The sequence below is a fragment of the Mytilus trossulus genome, chromosome 2, assembly GCF_036588685.1.
Source record: "Mytilus trossulus isolate FHL-02 chromosome 2, PNRI_Mtr1.1.1.hap1, whole genome shotgun sequence".
Classification (NCBI taxonomy): Eukaryota; Metazoa; Mollusca; class Bivalvia; order Mytilida; family Mytilidae; genus Mytilus; species Mytilus trossulus.
Window position 1 is genome coordinate 9,795,684 of NC_086374.1, and position 13,217 is coordinate 9,808,900.

The window sequence follows — 13,217 nt, forward strand, 5'->3', positions numbered from 1 at the left end:
CACCCCCAAAGAACTAAGAAATGAAGGAGGAAGGGAAAGAAACAAAATCAAGGAAAAATACACTCTAATTAAAACAAACTATATTGGTGGACAAAAAAAAGCAGGATCATAAACTGTGGTCTTGAGCCTTTATATAAATCTTCAGATTTGGACAAGGGTGGTTTACCATTAAGTGGAAGTCGCATTGCATTGAAACACATTTGTTATGGACATGCTAAAATTGTTCTAAATTTATGCTTAATTTTGTGATAATGTAAATGAAAAAGGTTACTAGATGAATTCCTCTATATAATATGTTGATCTTGAACCCTTTCTTTCATAATGACGCCTTTTGACGCCACCCCCTTTACTCTATAATGACGCCTCTTGATGTCTGTGTAGTACCTCAGTTGAAACTTCTTGCCTAAGAAAAAACTTTATAAGACTTGATTTGAGTTTTATCTAATATAAAGAGAATTTTCATGAGAATATCTGACTGGAATTTTATTGATGAAATATTCGTTTTAACAATGCATCAATACTTTAAACCTGATGAATTTTATTTATTGAAATATCCTATGCAAATCAAGTATTTAAAAAAAATCTATGGAGGAAAGGGTTTAATCAATTAACATTTGACATGACAAGAATTTGCATGATTGAAAGCAATTAACTTTAATGAACACTTGACAAAATTTTTACACAGTTAAAAGTATAAATGAAAGGTTAATATTATTAATAAGCAGTTTATTTGGAATGATATTGAATATTTTATTTTACAGGTTTTTCCCTTGAAAACTTTCTTGTTAACAGTGGGTTGAGTACTTCTGTGAGTTCTTTGTCATCAGAAATCACCAAGAAATTGTTAGAAACTCTTGGATTATCACCATTCCTATTGGAGAATCAGTGTGACCAACAAGATTCACCATTCCTACCTAATATTGATGGATGGAACAATGGTAAGACCGTCATGATAGATATCTTAAAAAACCAAAAAGGCAGAAATCATCAATGTCACAAAGGTTTCATATTATTGTTGAGCCTTTGACTTCAGTTGAAAAAGCAAGACACATCGATCCTACTTTCTGTCGTAGTAGGCATCCACAAATATTCACTCTGTGGTTAAAGTCTTTAAAATTTTAATAACTTTCTTCAACTATCCTGGATTTGTACCAAACTTGGACAGAAGCTTGTATCCAGAAGTAAATTTTGTAAAAATAAAATTCCATTTTTTCCGTATCAATCTTAGTCATAAGTTTTTTTTTGTGAAACCAACTCCTGGTTTTTAAAAAACAAATGCAAACTTTTTAAATTCATTTCCATTATAAGGACAAAGATATAATAAAAATTTTGGGAAAGGCATACATATATGGATAATTGCTGTCAATGTTCTTTTGCTTTCACAGACTGTCCAAATGACATTGTTCTTCCCAGTCTCCCTGCCTCAACCAGATGTCATGTTGGAGACTACTGTACTGGTATCACATGCTGTACTGATGTAGATCTGATCAGTAGATCTATTACAACCTCTGTCAGGATTGACCCTTGTCAGTATACACTGGAGGTACAGATAGAGAAACTGACAGTCAACATTAGTCTGGTGGATTATCAATTTGGAAAGAAAGATCACATCTATCTCTTTGGAGTAATTCGCCTTGAGTAAGTTATCAGTAAACATGTTAATGGACAAATCATGGGGAATGTAAAAGTGAAAATAAGTTTATTACAGTTATTTAATTGGAACACTCAATTAACTTATCATAGATTTAAATAGGATTGAAATTTTTTACACTTAAACCAAGAGTTTCATGTAAAAAAAGACCATCAGTGACACTTGAATCAAAAAAGTTAAAAAGGCCAATTAATGTATGAAGTTCAAGTTCAAGATTTAGTTCACAAATAACTCCATCAGATTTTACCTGAATAGGGATTTCCTTGATCCTCAATTACACAGCCATCTAAAATTACATAATCAAATCAAACTTATATTTAATGTATATATAATCAAATGAAAAATTTGAATAGATGTTCAATTTTTATAATAAATGGAGAACAAATTTGTTGAAGTTCATATATAATGACTTGTTTATTCAGTTATGACATAGAAGATTTGAAGTATAAGAGGCAGTTCTTAGTTAACCTTGAGTTGAGTATTTGTTTGGAGTCCAGTGGACCCTGTATGATAACTGTTCCTGTATTAGATAATGCTATACTACCTAAATCTGTATGTGAATGGGAAAACAACTTCATTGATCCAGGTAAAAACATTAATTCCTTTACTTATCACACAATTTAAAAGTAAATTCACAAAAATATTGAACTATGAGGAAAATATAAAACAGAAAGTCACTTATCAAATGACAAATCAAAAGCTCAAACACATCAAATGAATACATATAACAACTATTCCTGACTTTTAAAGTCGGTGTTTTAATATATTCTTATAGTAAGTATTAACCATGGTATGTCTTTAGTGGGTGATACAAATTGATAGAATAATCACTCTAGATCCAACTTTTGTATTTTGTGAATTCTTCATAGGCTCTTATTTTCAATTCTTTTAAAAAATGATTTTTAGTGTTTATTTTGTCATATCCTCATACTATAAATACATTTGTATCTGCTTCTCCTAAAACCCTATTAATAAACTGAAACCATCTAAAAATCTTCATGATAAAATGCCATTGTGAACCTATTTGTCACTGCTGTGGTACTCATTATTTATCCATAACCTCAAAACCCTTCAAGCTTTGTTACAAATTTAGAAAGGGGGAGTCCATAAAATAGTGGATTAAACCTTGTTATATCTAGCTATACCTCCCACTTGTATTATAGAGACAACTATCAAGCAGAGGCAAAATAATATGCTGTCTTCATCTATGACCAAACTAATAACCTAAAGTCTACTATAAAATGCCCTGTGATCTAATTAAAAAACAATGTGAACAAAACATTACAGGAAAAACAAAAGTAACAAACAAACAGCAACATAAGATAAACTCTGGACACACACATACAGAGTAAGGCAGGACTAAACATGTTTGGGAGTGCTCAAATAGCTCTTTACATGGAAAAATTGTGTAGCTGTACAAAATAATCTGTCAAACTGTCAAAATCACTTGGAAATAGCTTGACTTACTAGATTAGCACGAAACATGAAAACATCTAAAATGAAGAAAAGAAAAAAAAGGACATTTGTATATTTGTTTTAAAATATTTCTTTCCAGAATTTTCATTTGATAAATACATAAAAGATTCCTTTGGACTCAGTAGGGGTGCCATCTTAAATGATTATCAGAGGAAGAAATTAGGAGATGTTCTAGGCATAACTGAATTCTTAATGGATGAAAAGTGTTCAATGTCTGACCTACCATACACTGGAACAGGCTGGAATAATGGTATGTATAATTATGCTTTAATTTTGATCTTTTTAATTTAACAAAAATCATATTGCATTTATTATATAGAAATATTAAAGGTGCATTATTTTTCATGCCCCATTTATGGGCATTATGTTTTCTGGTCTGTGCGTTCATTCGTTCGTCCTTCCTTCCATTTGCCCGTCTGTCCCGCTTCAGGTTAAAGTTTTTGGTCAAAGTAGTTTTTGAAGAAGCTGATGTCTAATCAACTTGAGAATTAGTACACATGCTCCCTATGGTATGATCTTTCTAATTTTAATGCCAAATTAGAGATTGTTCCCCATTTTCACGGTCCCATCTTCAAAATCATTAATCTAATGTATGAATAAATGATTCATCTGAATGGTTAGATTTAAACCAATTATGATACTGTGGATTCTTTTATTTTAGTGGACACTAATTTTTATGGATGAAGGAAAACTTGCATGTTCACGGACATTTAATTTTCATGGTTTTGCTGAAGTCTTTAAACAAGCCTTTAGAAAATTTGTCACTTGTTGAACATTTAGTTTCGTGGTTCACCCTATACCCACAAAATTCATTAAAAATTGGTATCCAACGAATAATAATGAGTCCACAGTATATAAGAAATTATAACAATTAAGAGGATGAAGCCTGGAAATTATTGCCCAGTTATAAGCATATACATATCTGTTGTGATTTCTACCTGAGAAAACAGCTAGACAGAATTCCTATAAAAGTGAAGACTTTCTACAGAACATGAAAGTGTTTTTCAAATTTTAAAAGCTACTGTACTATTTTGAAGGTTGTAACCCTATGAGTACCAGTCTCCCATCATTACCTGTGAATACAGCATGCTATATAACAGACTCCTGTAACACAGTACAATGTTGTACGAAAGTGGACAAGATAGGTCAGTCTTATGAAGCAGAAGTCAGTATTAATATGTGCTTGTTCAAGCTAAAGGTCAGGATAGAAAAACTGGAGTTAAACAAAGACCTGATGAACTTCCAGTGGGGGACACCAGTAGAGATGTGGCTGTTTGGACTAGTTAGAGTCGGGTAAGATAATTAGTCAGATATTATAATTACTTCTTATGCCAAAATAAAAGTCAGGGGACCCAGTAGAGTCCGGTAAGATAATTAGTCAGATACTATAGGTTCTCTTTATGCCAAAACAAAAATAAGGGTATTTTTTGCATAATAATTAAAAAAAAAAAAAAAAAGAACAAAACATATTTCTGTGTCAACAGTTTGTTAATTTTTTGTTTATTTTATATTGACATTGTATGATCTAGAAACAGAGGGTAACATCATGATAAATATGCCCCTGAGTTTATAGGTTGCACTTTGTAAATACAACTGTTTCTCAAAACACGCCTCTTTTGGGGAGATCTTGAATATTCATAGAAAATTAATTTTGTTTACACACTGGTTCCAAGTTATGCTCCATGCGTTCAATCTCACAGAGACATAACTTGGGAATGTTACCAGTAAATATACATGTAAATATTGTTTACATTGAAATCTGTGGTAACCTTACATTGGAGGTAAGGGTAGTTTTAAAAGAAAATTAGAGTTAGTTTAAACTCTGAGAAGTTCAGGGCATAAAAACGTTGAAAATATGCCGCACAGCCCTATATTTTGACCTTTGAAAAAAATTGTGGTGCATATGAACTTTCAATTCTAGGATAAGATTTTTTCCAAAACTTCATAGTAAAAGTGGTACAGTCTTAGACGTAAAAGGAGTTCCCATGGGGAATTGCATTGTACAGAAATGCAACCTTATACATTGTAACTTTAATAGATAAGACATCGTATAATTAAGAAACAGATGGTAACATCATGATAGATTAAGTGTTTACATTGTAATTTTTTCAGATTGACCTTGTATGATTTAGAGACAGAGGGTAACATCATGATAGATATGACAGTGAGTGTTTGTGTAGATGCTGATGTTTCTGTACCATGTTATCATTCAGTACAGATTTTCAAAGGTCATAAACTTCCAAAATCTGCATGTGATTGGAAAAGTGATTTCCCAGTTCCAGGTAATTAATGTGCACAATGATAGCTTAACTTTTAGTAATATAACATGAATAATGGAACGATCAACTTCAAAAGGGGGTGGTTATGTTTTTTTCCCTTATAACAAATATTCTGAATAAACTCATCTTAGATACCAGAATTGGTGCCAGAGGAGTATTTCATATATATATAAAAGACATATCAGGAACATAAGATAAAAAATGTTTTTAAAAAAGGTCAAATAATTATTTATAAGATATAAAAAAAATAATCAGTGTTAAATTGTAAATATGCAAATTGATGTTTATATTTTATATTTGATATTGAGCATATCATATAGATATAGGAAGATGTGGTATGAGTGCCAATGAGACAACTCTCCATCCTATCCACAACTTATAAAAGTAAACCATTACAGGTCAAGGTATAGTTTTTAACACAGAGCCTTGGCTCACAACGAACAGCAAGCTTTAAAGGGCCCAAAAATTACTAGTTAAGAAATAATTCTTTCATGCCATGCTCTATGCTCATTTTAACATGGGTAGGCATTATATTTGTTAATATCTTAATACCAAGCGTTAGCGAGGTATTAAATGTTTACAAATATAATGCCTACCCATGTTAAAATGAGCATAGAGCATGGCACGATAGAATTATTTCGATTCTAATAGGAATATTTTGAACTTTTGTACTTCGGAGCGGACCTATAGTAGATGCTCGAAATGTCGCCATTTTGATTTGATGAACAAAAACGTTTTAAAAAATTCAACAGTTTGTCAATAAAAAAAGAACAGAAACATTTAAACTTACTTTAAGAATGTTTTTATTTAATTTCCTAGCGAACAACACCAACAAAAATGTCCATTTTGATCCCTGGTGTTGTTAAAAATTCATCTGACGTTGCAATTTCAATTGTGACGTCAATCACGTGCAGCCCATGTTCTATTCGAATTAGAACATGGCTTTGTACCCAAAGCTAAAGAAGAACGTCATATTAGAATGTAAAACCATTCAAATGGGAAAACCAACATTCTTATCTATATAACAAATGAGAAAAATGAAACACTCACAAACCACATAAACATACGACAACCACTGAACATGTATGGATCCTGTTTATTAATAATGATATTTATTTTCACCTTACAGGATTTGACCTAGAATCATGGCTTTCTAGCAACAGTTTACCAGCGAAAATGGACATACTACCACAGTGGTCTGTTGAATATTTATTGCAGGAGTGGGGAATTAGAAAATTTGTCACAGACCAAACTTGTACAGAAATTTTCACAGATTTTGATATTGACCACACAGCAGGTAAAACTATTTTATGATTTGGTTGGTTGATTCAAGGCTTTTGTTTTTGTATATCAGTTAAAATTGTTTAAGGTAATGGTAATACCTTCATGACAAACACCTTAGAATAGGACAATGCATTGTGTTATGGTAACCTAGGGCTAAACTTTCAAGTAGAGCAATTTCATGTTTTCTGTCAGTCAAACAAATAATTATTGACATTATTTAGGAAAAGTTGTGATACAGTTTGTTAAAACTCCTTGAAAAGAGAAAAGTGTCAATATTTTATTGGCAGACTTTGATCCTACTGTTTTTTTCAACCACTTGGTTCATTTTGATTATTAAGCCATTTTGCTGCCAAAACAAAAATTGCATGTTTAACAAATGAATTTGATAATTGCCAACATGTTTGTAAAAATGAGAACTATCTATTCTTGAGATAATGTTTTTTGTAGGTTGTAGTTTGGTTCTGCCAGTTTTACCAAGCTGGATGATTTGTTCTGTGACTTCGACATGTGATGGTGTGATCTGCTGTATTACTTTGCCTCAGATAAATAAAACAATACCAGTGGCATTACAGATAGAAGACTGTAGGAATACAATGCATCTACAGATAGGAAAGTTGCAAACAAAAACTAAACTTACAGATCTGAATTATGGTAGTATTTCTTAGAAAATATAAATTACCCTCTGTTTGTGAAATAATCAGTTATTTGTAGGTTTTAAGCACTGTTCAAAACTCTTAAAGAATGTCACTCCTAAAAGAGTAATAAATAGTCTAAGCAAATTTATGTGTAATGGTTAATTATTTCAATTTTACATTTTTTTTGCCTCTTAAATTGGTGGAGTCTTTTTTTCTTTGACTCAGAATTTTTATGCACCTTACAAAAATGTATAGCCATTATGTTTCTTGTCTGTTCTTCCTTTTGTTATTGCAAAAAACTAACAAAAAGCAAAAGATCAGTGCTTTTATTACCGTTCTTCATCTCAAAGTCATAGTAAGGCATTCAACACAGAGCAAAAGCACTCACCTCACTGCAAGTTTAAAATAGTCCCAAGCATTTACTAACTGTAGAATTGTGTTGTTTTTCAGGCAACAGTGAAACTTTCTCACTTTCTGGGATAATAAATATGATGTAAGTACTACAGTTAGAATTTCTGTTTGATATAGTTATGATACATAAGTTTTTCTGCAGTAGTGGATGTTTCATTTCTTACCAACCCAACAGTTTGATTTCATTCAATATTTTGTTTATATAAGCAAACACAAACCATTCTCCACAAACATTTAGAAATCATTTCAGTCAGAAAGAATCAAAAACCTGTAAAAAATGAGATATCTGTCAGGTTCTCTTTTATTTAAGGTTACTTAATGTTATAGAAATACAACACAGTTTATATTTTAAAGTTAACATTTTGACATTACATAAAAGCAAAAAAGAAAGAACAGGTCATAAAATCATTTTTTCATTATTTTTAAAATGTTGCAAAAAAGGTCCTTAATAAATTTGAAATGATACTCATATGTCTACAATGTAAGATTGTTGTATTTTCTAATTGTACACCACATGCATGTGACTTACCAACTAGTTTTGTGCTATAATATGTCAAAAAGGTTTCTTCAAATATTTTTTATATGAAAGTAACATTTTTTATGCTTTAATTACTAGGTATACTATAGAAAAAGTAGAAGATGATCACCACTATCTGGTAGATTTGAGTCTGTCTGTCTGTTACACTGATAAAACCCCATGTGATTATCAAGTCTCATTACTGACCAGTAATATCAGCTATGGATCATGTGATATATCTGCTGGTTTCTTGAATCCTGGTAAGTAAACTTTTGTCTTCAGTATGGTGTAACTAGTATGAGAACTGGTCATCTTAAGTTTTTATCTCATATGATACATTTTATTTTATTGACTGACCTGATTATTGTAGTCCTGGACTCGTGCATCGTTATAATGTTAGTGAACCATTGATACTTTATAAGTTATTATATAATCAAATAATTAAAAAGCTACTGTTCCAATCCACCAATTGTTTAATTCAAAGATTATTTAAGTAATGACAGATGGCATTGTATTTTCAGATTTTTTACTGACTAAATGGTTGAGTCACAGGTGGTCTCAATATGTTGTTTTTTGGGTACAGATGTGCAGCTGGGATTTAAACAAAACCACAATTCATATATTGTAGTCTTGGAAAGTCCTGACCCATAAACATATTTTATGGCAAAATCACAACCCATTCATATATTTTTAAGTTAATACATTTTAATTTTTTTACATCTTGACTTGGTTTTAAAAAAAACCGGTAAAACAGCATTTACAAATAATACAAAAATTAATGAAAAGATGAAAATTATTGACCCCTTAACATATTACCTTGGTGAAATTATAACCCAATGATATATTTGATATGTAAAAAAGGGACCCATTCCAGAGTCACATCTTTATAAACCTTCATATAGGTAGAGATAAAAATTCCCTGCTCCCCCTATCCCACCGTGCTTTGAGTGATGAAAGTGTGACTGTAAACTCAGTAATAGCTGATGGCATTGTACTTTCTGATTTCACTATGACTTTATTACTGGTTGAGTGAATTTGACTGTGAACTCAATCATAACTGATGTCATTGCATTTTCAGATTTCACTCTGACTTAAATGGTTGAGTAATAGAGGTTTGACTTTAAACTTGGAATTATATTTTTCAGATTTCTGACTTACTAACTGGTTGAGTGGAAGAGGTTTGACTGTAAACTGTTATATCAAATGACATTGTATTTTTCAGATTTCTCACTGACTAACTGGTTGAATGATAGGGGTTTGACTGTAAACTCAGTTCTAACAGATATAACATCAGATAGATTGATTACAGAGCTTGGTTTATCAGACTATATGGGATATTCTGATAGCTGTAGTCTTACAGTGTCACCTTACAAAGATGCAGTAAATGGTTGGATTAATGGTAAATTATATGAATAGGCAATAGTTCACATAGAGGTTTAAGAAGCCCACTTTCTCTTTATTGTAATAAACTGGTGATTGAATAAACAATGCCAATGCTTCAAGTGATGAACTTGTTTGTGTAATCAGAATTTACCAATTATTAAATGACTATTTTCTGAAATTTTGTTATGAAATTTTAATTTCAGCTATTCATTTGAGAAAAAAATTGTTGTATTCTAAAGGGAATTAGCTCTTACAAAATCTAGATAAAAAGAGGGATAGATCCTAATTAACACTTAAAGTAGTGAGATTGCTTTATGGCTACAGTTTACATAAAGTATATAGTTAAATAAATTGGTAGTGATGTTTCAATATTTGTTTTCAGAATGTCCTAGTGTGACAACCTTACCAACTTTATCGGGAGATATTGCATGTCACATGCCATCCTGTTCACAGTTCTCCTGCTGTGTGTATAACAACGTTCTCCGTCGATCGTTAAAATCAACCATACATCTGGGTACTTGCTCTTATATGCTCAAGGTGTCTATAGAAGATTGGCATTATGAGTTCCAAATGTTAAACTATCAGTGGGGTAAGATATATAATCTACAGAAGGAATTTTAACCACTGTCTGCAAAAAATTAAAAAAGTTTCATTAGAAACTGATCAGCAATAGATCTCACCTGAATTATGATAGAGTTAAGAATGAAGTATTTAAATGTTAGATTCTAATCACTTCTTAATTGTTCAAAATGTGTTATGGTTGATATTTCATGTATAGCTAAGACAATAAAATATTAATGAGATATGAATGTACTCTAAATCTGCTAGACTTTAGTACAACACGCGGACTCAGAAATTTAAATGTTGCTAGCAAACAAGATACTCTTAGCTATAATTAAATGTAGGAGTGCATTTTCTATAAACCTCTTAACCAAATGACTTAAATTATACCAGCATGATGGTATTTGATTAAAATCAAAATGAAGAATTATTTTCTTTACAGGAAAAATACAGAATGTAAGACTTCATGGTGTATTCTCATTAAGGTAAAATGTTAAATATGCATTGGAACTTTAAAAATATTATATGACAATAATGCCTTTGAATCAAGAGAAATTTAGGCTGATATACTTGTGTCAAGTATTCCATGAAATATTGGAAATCAATTATATATCAAAACTCATTACTTTCATTCTTGTTCTTTACACTGATAGTTTTTGAGAAGTTTTATTCATCTCACTCTTTTTTTCTTTTTTTTATAAAGTAGCTTTGTGCAGTGAAGATTAGGGAGTTCCCTTTCCAGGCATATTTACAAGGAGTAGTCTTGAGTTGATCCAAAATGAATTGTTATGAATTACTACCATTGAACGAGCATACATAATTATAATTATGGTCTAACTTTTTAAAAAGAAGACTGTAAATTTTCCATGCCATGGTTTCACTCATAGTTCTTGTTGAATCTTTTGTATTTTTTCAAGTCTTCTTTATGATGAACAATATTAACCCTTGGCATATAATAAAACTTATACAAAATGATAGCCACTGACATCATAGATGATATAGTGGTTCCCAAAAGTGTTACCAGAAGTCCCTTTGAGAATAAATCAGGAGGTACTTGCCTCATTGTGAATGAAGATGGAAAAATATTAATCAAGAGTTTCAAAATTCAGCATTTTTGGAGGATATTTTAATAAATGTTGTCTGATTTCATTTCAGTTTTACTATCTACAATATCCCATCTGAGAGTAAATTCTCAGTTGATGCTGAGATAAAACTCTGTTTTGAGGCAAACAACAATACATGTCTTACAGAATACTCTATATTAAATAATGTTCAGCTGAAGTATGAGGTCTGCAATCAGACTCAACCTCTGGGGGGTAAGTACTTTATGAAGTCTACTTTCATATTGTGTTCAATCATGGATTTATTTTGAAGTATTTGATTCAGTGAAAAATTCACTGGCATTATCCAAAATGGGCTAATCCTTCACTTATTTGTATAGACCTTCTGTCTTGTGTTCACAACAATCATAAACAACTGTACTGGACAGTTTTACAGAATATATGTGATTACACTGATTCAGAGAGATCATTTGAAATGTATAAGTTTTTCATCAAACTGTTTATTAGATTTGTAAAATTTGATATAAAAGGGAGATAACTGTGGTCATTCTGCGCATACTGTAAACTCAGATATTATTGCGTGCATTTATTATTGCGATTTTGTCATTTTAGACCTAAATGCGATTTTAATTTTTACGATTTTGAGAAAAATCCTGTTTAATTTATATGAAATATATCAAAATGCGAGTTTAAATTATTGCGGTTACAAGTCTATCGCATTTATCGCAATAATAAAAATCTCCCAATAATTTCTGAATTTACAGTAACCATTTTAAAATATTGAATTGGCTGTAATAATGTCTCCCTTTCATATATTTAGTTTTATAAGTTTAAGCCTCTCATATCTGATGAGCCAAGTAATGTTCCCAATTGCCCATTTGAACTAATGAATTTCAACAAGTAGTAAGAAAGTTAAAAAATTTGGCGAGGACATAATGAATATACTTTTGCTTACAGGTCTTGCATTCGATTTCTGGAAACCATCTTACTGTACCTCTTATAATGGAGACTTTCTGAATGGTAAGTACCTCAGATATTAAGATACACATGTGTTAGAAAAATTCTATATATAGGCAAACTTGCATGTTTTGGGTTGCATTAGAAGTTCAAAACCTGCATATAGGATATAGAAATAAGATGTTTTGTATGATTGCCAATTGCAAGTGGTCAGAATAATTTTTGGAGTTTCTTTCAGTAAACCATGGACTTTGCAATGACTTTATGTGAGCTCTCCTGGCAGGACTTCTAGTTTTATATTACAATATGATTTGTATGATCAATTCTTTTTTTTTTGCAACAGGTTGTAATAGTGTACCATCACCAATATCTTCCATGTCTGGTTGTCACTTGACCAGTGATTGCCAAGGGATTGAGTGTTGTGTAGGCTCAAACTTCATCTCAGGGTCCAGGAATGTAGAAACCATGCTGAAAATATCCCAGTGTGATGTGATTGATGGGAACATAGAGCGAAAGACCTGGACAAAAAGTGGACTTGATTCTTTAACAGGTATTTATATACCATGACTATATGAGCAAGAAACAATTAATTTTTTTTAAAGTTTTGATATTGACAGCTTCTGATTTTAAAGAAAAATCACTTTCAATTTCCTGGACATAAAAGTTTGAATGAAAATTTTTAAGTGTATAAAATATTTTTTAGAAGTCAAAGTATCTAAATTTGTAACTAAAAATATTCTATTCTTCAGGATCATCTGTATCAGAGAAAGTAAATGATGTATTTGATTTAATGGTTGATGTCATAGAATCCTCATCATCTCTGTACAAGGTCACTATGTCCTTGAAGACTTGTTATATTAAGGATATTGGCTGTCAGACTTTAACTCTAGCAGAGGAAGTTTCCTTAGTCAGACCTACATGTACTAGTGGTAAGAGGAGGAGAAGGAGAAGGAGTGTGGATGGGTAAGATCACAATGGTTAATCATATTGAACAAAATAAAC

The 13,217-nt window shown here is 31.2% G+C and overlaps 1 protein-coding gene across 1 annotated transcript in view; it reads left to right on the forward strand.

The window, feature by feature from the left end:
- LOC134704831 (uncharacterized) overlaps positions 1 to 13,217 on the forward strand; it is a 134,410-nt gene that overhangs the window by 15,302 nt on the left and 105,891 nt on the right. Inside the window, exons 16-32 of the mRNA XM_063563613.1 lie at positions 762 to 938; positions 1,386 to 1,638; positions 2,074 to 2,237; positions 3,207 to 3,377; positions 4,165 to 4,420; positions 5,240 to 5,409; positions 6,536 to 6,703; positions 7,138 to 7,341; positions 7,776 to 7,818; positions 8,353 to 8,513; positions 9,476 to 9,652; positions 10,019 to 10,225; positions 10,640 to 10,682; positions 11,353 to 11,513; positions 12,216 to 12,278; positions 12,559 to 12,765; positions 12,965 to 13,178. Of these exons, the coding sequence (XP_063419683.1) occupies positions 762 to 938; positions 1,386 to 1,638; positions 2,074 to 2,237; positions 3,207 to 3,377; positions 4,165 to 4,420; positions 5,240 to 5,409; positions 6,536 to 6,703; positions 7,138 to 7,341; positions 7,776 to 7,818; positions 8,353 to 8,513; positions 9,476 to 9,652; positions 10,019 to 10,225; positions 10,640 to 10,682; positions 11,353 to 11,513; positions 12,216 to 12,278; positions 12,559 to 12,765; positions 12,965 to 13,178 (2,839 nt within the window). The remainder of the gene's footprint in view (positions 1 to 761; positions 939 to 1,385; positions 1,639 to 2,073; positions 2,238 to 3,206; positions 3,378 to 4,164; positions 4,421 to 5,239; positions 5,410 to 6,535; positions 6,704 to 7,137; positions 7,342 to 7,775; positions 7,819 to 8,352; positions 8,514 to 9,475; positions 9,653 to 10,018; positions 10,226 to 10,639; positions 10,683 to 11,352; positions 11,514 to 12,215; positions 12,279 to 12,558; positions 12,766 to 12,964; positions 13,179 to 13,217) is intronic.